At 41.1% G+C, this 8878-nt stretch overlaps 1 protein-coding gene across 1 annotated transcript; it reads right to left on the minus strand.

The window, feature by feature from the left end:
• Positions 1-267: 267 nt before the first annotated feature.
• Positions 268-4436, minus strand: glulb (glutamate-ammonia ligase (glutamine synthase) b). Its single transcript, XM_084066616.1, has 7 exons — positions 4333-4436; positions 3254-3433; positions 2887-3048; positions 2653-2799; positions 2434-2561; positions 1942-2141; positions 268-1617 (listed from the first exon to the last, which is right to left on the minus strand). Exons 2-7 carry the CDS (start codon positions 3417-3419, stop codon positions 1299-1301), a joined length of 1122 nt encoding a protein of 373 aa, XP_083922742.1. The 5' UTR covers positions 3420-3433; positions 4333-4436; the 3' UTR covers positions 268-1298.
• Positions 4437-8878: the final 4442 nt, after the last annotated feature.

Consider the following 8878-nt stretch of genomic DNA (forward strand, 5'->3'; position numbering starts at 1 on the left):
CTCGTCATGACCCATTAAAACAGGTTCTGATGTTTGGGAAACCAGTGCTGTAAAATTGTTCAAGTAGTAGGGTCACTTGATCTTTGAAAACAGGGTATACCCTGTCTGTAATTACCCACAGCTCGTCAAGCATTACAGTGTACATTCCTTTTCTAATGATTACAGTTTGCCTTATTTCAACGAATAACTTTGATATTACACCAGCTTACTGCATAAGACAGTTCAGACATTAGACTCATGTTATGGTTTGAGGTAAACACAGAAGTATATGGTAAAAAAAAAAATCTTTAATAGACATATTTTTGCAAGTGATTGAACACAATTACAATCACATGCATCATAAAAACATGATAGACTTACTACACACATAATATGGGCCTACATATACCAACATAGTGACAAAGGCCATGGATACAAAACAAACATTCAAATGCATTCGGGATCCTTTGGGTTAAAGTTTGCGCTCAAAACACAATCCTGTCAGACCATTTACAAATTATTAATGACAAACGTATAAAAAGAGAGATTCCTTCTACCCCACCAACAAATGTGTTGTCCCAGACAATTTTGCAGCTCATGTCAGAAGGCAAGGAACTGCAGTATAAAACCCTTACGCACAAGGTCAGACTGCGTCAAGCAGTCCATCCATCCACTCTTGCAATCATCAAGGACCATACTAGTCGTCTTGCATGTTTAAAGACATTTGAAACTCAGTGTACTTGACATTACTGCAGACTTTTTTTGATAAGCCGTTAGATTTGAGGAAGCCAAGCCACTGCAGTCTCATTTCAGTATGGTACAAAAGAATTTGCTTGGGATAGGCAATGCAACATGCTAAACATCACTGTGCAGTATATTTTTTTGGTCAAAGTTCAGTTGTGACTCGTTTACAGTGCAGTAATGTTTAGCAAACATTGACTATTCAGGTAAGCGCAGTGACATTTGAATGAAAATTTGAAACGCCAAAGCTAAAAATAAAGCCATCAACGGGAAAACGGTCGATGTTTATGCAAGATATATGGCCAGATCTATGAATAGACAATAACCTATGTAGACACCGGCATGGTCCTTTTAACAAGATACAGTACTGGCAATGACACTAGGGTGATGAAGTTGCACACTGGTGTCCTGCACTGAAAATAGCCGATCTACAAGCTCACAATGTATCGCACTGCAACACATTGTGAGCTTGTAGAATGACCATTTTCGGTGCATGACACCAGCACGCAACCAACTATAAATCAGGCATTATGCTTGACTCTTGAGGTGTGGATTTCAAAGAGGGCAGCAGAGGGCGATCACTTGCTGTAGTCTGTGGGTTCATCCCCTTCCTCTTTGAGCAGACATGTGCGTATCAAAGCCTCGCTGACGACATAGGGGTCACAGTTGGCAGATGGACGGCGGTCCTCGAAGTAGCCCTTCTTGTCGGAGCCCACTGCACGGGGGATGCGGATACTGGCAGCGCGATTGGCCACGCCGGCTGAGAACTCGTTAATGTTTGAGGTTTCATGGCGACCGGTCAGACGCCTGGCGTTGTCAAGCCCCCCCTTTGGGTCATAGGCGCGGATGTGGAAGGCATGCCTCCCGCGCAGCCGCTCAATTGCATCCTCAATAGCTCTGTGTGAAGAGAGTTAGATTGAGTGGTTTAAATTATGTGGACGACAGGATGTGTAATGCAGTGCAAGAAGAAATAGGGGAGCAACAATTAATCGAATTATCGATTATAATCAATCCCCATTTTGGGGGATAGAAGTAAAAAAAAAAAGAAGCAAAACGTGAAAATAGCAGATCGTCACCATTGTGTAAAGAAGTATAAAATAAAGCGCTTAAGTGTTTAATTGATAAATAAAAGATAACACTCTTCTCAATCATTCAAAAAGGTAATCTTTAGATCCCTAAGAACATTATTTGCAGCCCTCTCAAGAAAGAACATATCCTTACTTCAATCCACCGTCTTCCCGCATCTCCTTAGTGCTGAAGTTCGTGTGGCAGCCGGCACCGTTCCAGTTCCCAGTGATGGGCTTGGGGTCAAAGGTGGCCACCACGCCAAAGTCCTCACAGACTCTGTGAAGGATGAAGCGAGCCATCCACAGGTGGTCACCCATATTGATTCCTTCACAAGGCCCTACCTGGAACTCCCACTGAAAGGTAACAGAGACACTGTAAATACCAGAGTAAAGCAGAACACTACAGCCAGACATCTAGTACACCGTTTCTCAACGTCAGGTCCAGGACCCACCAGGAGTCCAAATGGACCCTTAACTCACAAACCAACACTGAGGATTTTACAGTGTAGCTTGAGGTCCCAGAGATCAAATGGGGGTGCGCGGAGTCGTGGACTAATGCATATCAAACTGGGGCCCCTTGAAATTAAAAAGGTTGAGAATCACTGATCTAGTAGATTTTAGAGTGATAAAACTAAACATGTAATACCTGAGCTGGCATGACTTCAGCGTTTGTTCCACAGATCTGAACCCCAGCATACAGGCAAGCTCTATAGTGGGCCTCCACCATATCCCGTCCGTAGGCCTTGTCAGCTCCCACGCCACAGTAATAAGGGCCTGTGTGGACAGAAGCACAACATCAATCAGTCTTTACAACCCAATTTGCATTCCATCTTCATTGTCAAGAGCGGGAGCACCACAAACTCACCCTGAGGGCCAGGGAAGCCATTCGAAGGCCAGCCAAAGGGATGTCCATCTGTGCCTAGGAGGGTATACTCCTGTTCCATACCAAACCAAGGGTGCTGGTTATCAACCATGCCCATGATCTTCTTACAGCTGCACCGTTGGTTTCTTTCTGTTGGACCCATCATGTAGATTTGTTCACAATGACATCACTTTTGTGAGATACTTCTATAATCCACCCCAAAAGAAAAATATTTACCATCAGGTTTGCGGTTATACTTGAGGACTTCGCACAGAACCAGCTTGTTGGGATCCTTCCTGAATGGATCCCTGAACATAGCAGCGGGGATCAGATACATGTCACTGTTGGAACCCTCTGACTGGTCGGTACTGGAGCCATCAAAGTTCCATTCAGGGATATCTGAAAGAGAAAATGGCTAAATCAACAACATTGCCTGAGAGAATATTGTGTGTGCGTAAGAATCAAGAGGGTTAATTTGTCACTTACAAGCAGCGAAATGTCAGTGTGGCATGTTCCACAATACAATATTGTATTGTTAGCACAGGCTTACATAAATGTATCTGTTATTTAAGTCAACAATGCATTGATCAGACTAAAATCTTACCCTCGATGGATTTGGGCTCAGAATCCAGAGTTTTGGTCTTGCAGCGCAGTCCTTCTCCAGACCCATCAATCCATATGTACATGGCCTGGACCTTTTCTCCTTGAGGGAGGTCCATGAACTGCTGCTTGACAACCTTACTCAGGTTCGCACTTGCTGAGGTGGCCATTTTGACCCAAAAGCCTAGAAAAAGTCAAATGTAGGAGTGTCACCACTTTTCAGCAGATAAAATATCAACATTCAGCCCAGCATGCAATGGGTCAAACTTAATAAAACAAGATGTACTTTTGCAAATTAGCCCCAGGAAAAAGACAGCCTCACATCACTAGCAATGTGATAGAGTGCAGTTATAGTGATGTTAAAATGTGTTCACCCATCTGACTTACTGGACAATGTAATTTAGGATTACTGACAAACATACGTCCCATTTGAACCATCAATGGTGATTTTATGAGTCTTTGTGTAAAAGAACTGACACTGAACAACAAAGAAGCAAAACCGCCATAGCAGCCCCCCAGCAGGTCTTCTTTATACAGACTAAGACAAAAAGGCTGACAAAAAAAAAACGACAACAATTATGGCATCATTGCATTAACCCAGGCCACTTAAGCCTATTATTTTAGAAGTCTTGTTACAGTGGCGTGATGCAGCGAAAATAACAAATCTACAAGTTCACAGCGCGTCTGCTATTTTCGGGAGATGAGGGGGATTTTTTGAACAAATTTGGAAAATTTCGCCAATATTGACATGCCAAAAATGGAAATGCCAGTTTGAAATTCTTAAAAAAAAAAAAAAAACATTAAAAAAAGAAAAGAAAAAAACACAAGTGTAAAATGTTAATGGTATATTTGTCACCAAATGTTTCAATGAATTGAATACACAGGACCCCAATGTAAACAAGCCATAGTTCTTTCTTGGGTTTAATCCCATTTAGCATCCCTTTGTATTAGAACTGTACTTTTCTGTGCTTTTTTTGCAATCTTCTAAATAAAGTAATAAATCGATCAACATCACATCAAAACACGATAGAAATAAAATTAAACAGCAATTAAAGAACAATTAGACTGTCTGGTGTTAATTACCTTATGTTAACTGACGAACAGAAACAGAATGACCCTGGAGGTTTGGTGTGATGATAGTTCCTTCTTGTGATTGTTGTTGTTCATTCCTATCCACTGCGCGTCTCCACGCTGGATTTATAGCACCGCTGAACCAGTGTTGCCAAATATAGCGAGAGAAACAAGCAACCTATTCTATGAAAACAAGCCCAAAAGAAGCGAGCCCTTCTTCTACATTGGCTATTTGAAAATAGCAGATCTACAAGCTCGCGACACATTGTGAGCTTGTAGATCTGCTAAAAATTAAAAAAAAATCTTGAAGAAAATTTGAAAAATTTGTAATATTTTTCACAAATCTTGTATGGCATAAAGTAATTTCAGCTGGGGGTCCACAGACAAATACATATTAATTTGGGGGTCCTTGACATGAAAATGTTTGAGAACAACTGGTTTATAGAAGACATTAGGAAACATGCCCAAATAAGCAACTACACAATTAAGAAGCAATTAAGCCCCAAAAAACTCAACCCGAAAGTTAACTACCAATAATTTGCAAGCAACTTTACAGAAAAACAAGCCCAAAGTCGTTTATAATATAAGCAGACATGGCAACAATACGCTGAACGGCTCCCTGCACGTGATTGGTGGAGCAGACCGAAACATGATCCCTTTCATAATGCTGCTGCTCATAGTTAGTTATACAACAACAGGAGGTTCCCTCCCTTTACAATTAAGCTTATTTCCCACAAACCACCCAGAAACATAAACCAAGGCTATAGAAACGTCCTCAAAAAGGTGCATAGTCTGCACACAATGGAAAAATACAGTTCAACACACCATGCCAAGACAAAGGTCTATTTTGATGGTTAAATACAAATGTGATGCCCTCTAGTGGTATAAAATGAGATTTTTTACAAATGGAACAATTTGTTCTTAGTGGTGATGAAAAAAATGTTTTTGTAACCCCCCTCCTACCTCCACCCTCTTAACCATTCAAACCTTAATAATAATAGTGAGACGAAGAGCTAATGTGGAATGCTTTCAAGTTTCAAGTGCAGATTTTTTATATCCAATATTATTATATTTTTTGTTAGATATTGTTGTCTTGTATGAGTGAGTGGCGAATACCCCCTCTCAACTGTATGCAGACAAAAGTATGCTATATAAGAACATACAAATTAAACTGTATTGTTTTGTAATTAAATTAAACAAATTACAATAATGTCACATCTAATAGAGTCATATTTCCATTATCCTGCATTCTAGTGGCAATAATAAGCATCATCAGCATTCTATCCAATGACCGGCCTGATGGTACCATCAGCCCCAGATAAACATTATGGGGCTCATGTAGGTCAGAACTGACTATCTTTGTGCCCACAGTGGTAAAAGGCCTGTGTTTGGGGTCCTGAAGAGGGCAGCCACATGATGGAGCATTAGGTTGTTGACATTTTGCGGAACTGGGATCTAGTTACATCCTTAGAGACCGATTCAGGTTAAGAAGAGAAAGTTGAGCCCCCTGGTACAGTAGTAGGCCTACCAAAGGACCCAATGCTCAAAAGAGGTTGTGTGAGGTTAAGAAACAAGACTATCTACACTACTGCATGCTTCCTCTTGGGAGGACTCAAAAGCAACATGAGAACAGCAATCCACAGTGCAGTAAACATGTTAATTAAAACAGGCTTACCTGCTAAATCCAACCTCCTGAATAAAAAATGGATGGAACCAGATGGAATTAAGGAAAGTACAGGTTCTATGTGGTTTTCAAAGTGGCATCCATGGGGGGTTCCAGCAAAATGAGTAACAGTTTAATTTCCCTATTATTTCACTGGCTATAAGTTAGCCTAATCAAATAATGTATAGAGTGATCATAGGTGTTGTGTTATCTCCCCAACCAAAGTATAAACAGATCTAGAATGTGGTACTAAATGTAACCAGCCCCTGGCACAACATCTTTTCAAATAGTCCAGGGGCCAACACTGATATTTTCACAAATTGGTACCACCTAAGGTGACCGTAAAGTTTTTGTATTTTTGTCTTCCTACATGTCTCTAGTTTATATTTTGGTATGATAACCCTTCCAATCTTGTAGCTTAATGGTAGTTATCACTACCTACCGGCTAATGTATCCGGTAGGAGACACAAAGTAGAATCTTTGTGTCTCCTACCGGAAATACACCCGGGCATCAAATTATTGTGACAAAAAACAAAATATATACATGTATTCAAGGCTTCATGGCGTGTGCAATTGATAACTTCTCAGATTTTTGGTGTTTGCAAAAAGACTGCTTTCCATAAGCTTGTAAAAGTTGACCCTCCTTCGGTCTAGGGTGGTCATAGCTGAATGGGTAGAGAGTCCCCCTGGGGAACGTAAAGGAGGAGTTCACCCAAAAAATGATTTATTTTCTATCAATTGCACACCCCATGAAGCCTTGAATACATGTATATATTTTGTTTTTTGTCGCAATAATTTGATGCCCGGGTGTATTTCCGGTAGGAGACACAAAGATTCTACTTTGTGTCTCCTACCGGATACATTAGCCGGTAGGTAGTGATAACTGCCATTAAGCTACAAGATTGGAAGGGTTATCATACCAAAATATAAACTAGAGACATGTAGGAAGACAAAAATACAAAAACTTTACGGTCACCTTAGGTGGTACCAAAATATGGCTTGGCCCCTGGACTAAAATGGGTGTCTGCGGACTATCAATTTGGGGGTCCATGACATGAACATTTTTGAGAACCACTTCAAAAGAGACCTAGCTGTCTTTGAACTTTCATTTAGCCTCAGCTGTCCCACTGCCACCCACAAATTCCCTACATCCAGGCCTATTGTCTGTTTAGAGACCAACTCCGAGGGCCCATGGGGACAAGAGCCTCTCTATCCAGAGATATAGACCAATTCATTGTTTACTAACATTGAGACTGGATGCGCAGGTGATTGTTTCACGCAATCAATTTCCAACCTGTTGTTTCGGGGTGCGCTAGTTTCAGCACACCCCAACCCCCTCTTGTGTGTTGGCTAGTGTGGCAAGTCCTGGCGAAACCTGATAGAATGGGTTTCATTTAGCGCCTACTGGTTGCACGCATACTGGTTCTTATCAGTGTGACGTCGTCTGTTAAGGTAATTAAGCTGTGGACTTGTTCACAGATATCTGTCTGATGCCATGGAGAAGCAAGTCTGACTGCAAAGACAAGTTTGAGATATGTGAGCCGAAGTATAGAGTAATGTTGCACAATCAGGTTCTATACAAGAAGCAAGAGGATGTTCTTTAGAAAGCTATTCAAAAAGGAATTATCTGCATATTTTGTAATTGTATATATATTGTGTATCATATGCCTGCTTTTTGGATGCATAGGACAAAACCTTCTTTTCCTAAGTGGTAATTGTTTTAAATGTTGTTTTACATTGTAGCACAGACCCACATAAAATACATGGCATGATTAAACGAATAATGTTTTAGAGGATATAAGATCAAAACTTCTTATGGAACAATTTTAACACATTCAAGGCACATAATGATGATACTGTGGTCAGATACTGACCTCTAGTGGTCAAAATGCAACATAGTAGCCACAGAGGTGGTGGTGGTGAAGTGAAACTTTGGTCCCATATGCTGCTGTCATTTTAACACTGACAATGCATGAGCTCATGCATTGTCCAGCACAACCTAGGTTGTGCTGGACCCGGAGGATCCAAGTAGGCTACTCCTGAGGAGTCGGAGAGGATGATCTACTTCCAGGGGTGGATTCCCGCGTGGGCCAACCGGGCCCAAGCCCATGTGTTTTAGACATAGCCTTTGTGTGAATTGGCGCTATTTGTAATTGCATTTTTTGTCAACAAAGCCCCAAAAGTCCTACTGAAAAACTGAAGGAATAGACTAAACAGTGACTTTATAGAGATGTCGCAAGAAACGTTGTGACATCTTTTAGAGTGTTTATCCCACCTGTTTATCTCTATAGGACTTTAGAGAGGCTGACTACACCATGTAAAAAAACAAGTGCAAAACATTGTTCATGAAACACTTCATGAAAATATTGTGGTTCTTGAAGGCTATGTTGTTATCCACCACTGATCTGTCTGAATGGGTCCCCTCAATCATACTGTATCATAACATCCTCTTCACTGTGTAGTAGTTGAGTTCCTCAACTAGGACAACTTGTCCTGTACAAGTGACTGGGACAAGTCCTTACACGACCTTAAAGAAAAACCCCAGGGAGATAGCGCCCTCTAGCGGCCGTGATGTCAGACTACAGGAGCCCATCCGGGCCCACCTCTTGCAAAAATCAGAGTATGCCATTATAATACTGTTAAGCCTCTTATTTGCATTTTCCAAAAAAGAAGCTCTCATTACATGAATGATTAGACAAACTGGTGGAGAGCACAATTAAAGTTTATATGAACTGGAGACTTCATGGTACTTCATGGTATCACAACACCACCAAGGCCTTAAAAACAAGGCTCCAAACATCCCAAAACAAACTTGTAAGGCTACTTCTTGGCCTCAACTACAAAATCCATCTAACCCCTGATCATTTTGATAGGATTGGATGGCTTAGGGTTGCG

The sequence above is a fragment of the Gymnoscopelus microlampas genome (assembly GCF_963454915.1).
Source record: "Gymnoscopelus microlampas genome assembly, chromosome: 9".
In the NCBI taxonomy this organism is placed as follows: domain Eukaryota; kingdom Metazoa; phylum Chordata; class Actinopteri; order Myctophiformes; family Myctophidae; genus Gymnoscopelus; species Gymnoscopelus microlampas.

What these genes read in the sequence shown, in the direction of transcription:
- glulb (XM_084066616.1), bottom strand. Translation starts at nt 3,419, where the DNA reads ATGGCCACCTCAGCAAGTGCGAACCTGAGTAAGGTTGTCAAGCAGCAG. An exon ending in CTGAAGTCATGCCAGCTCAG is followed by an intron (nt 2,142 to 2,433) that starts GTATTACATGTT and finishes GTTACCTTTCAG; the next exon opens with TGGGAGTTCCAGGTAGGGCC. An exon ending in CGGGAAGACGGTGGATTGAA is followed by an intron (nt 1,618 to 1,941) that starts GTAAGGATATGT and finishes CTCTTCACACAG; the next exon opens with AGCTATTGAGGATGCAATTG.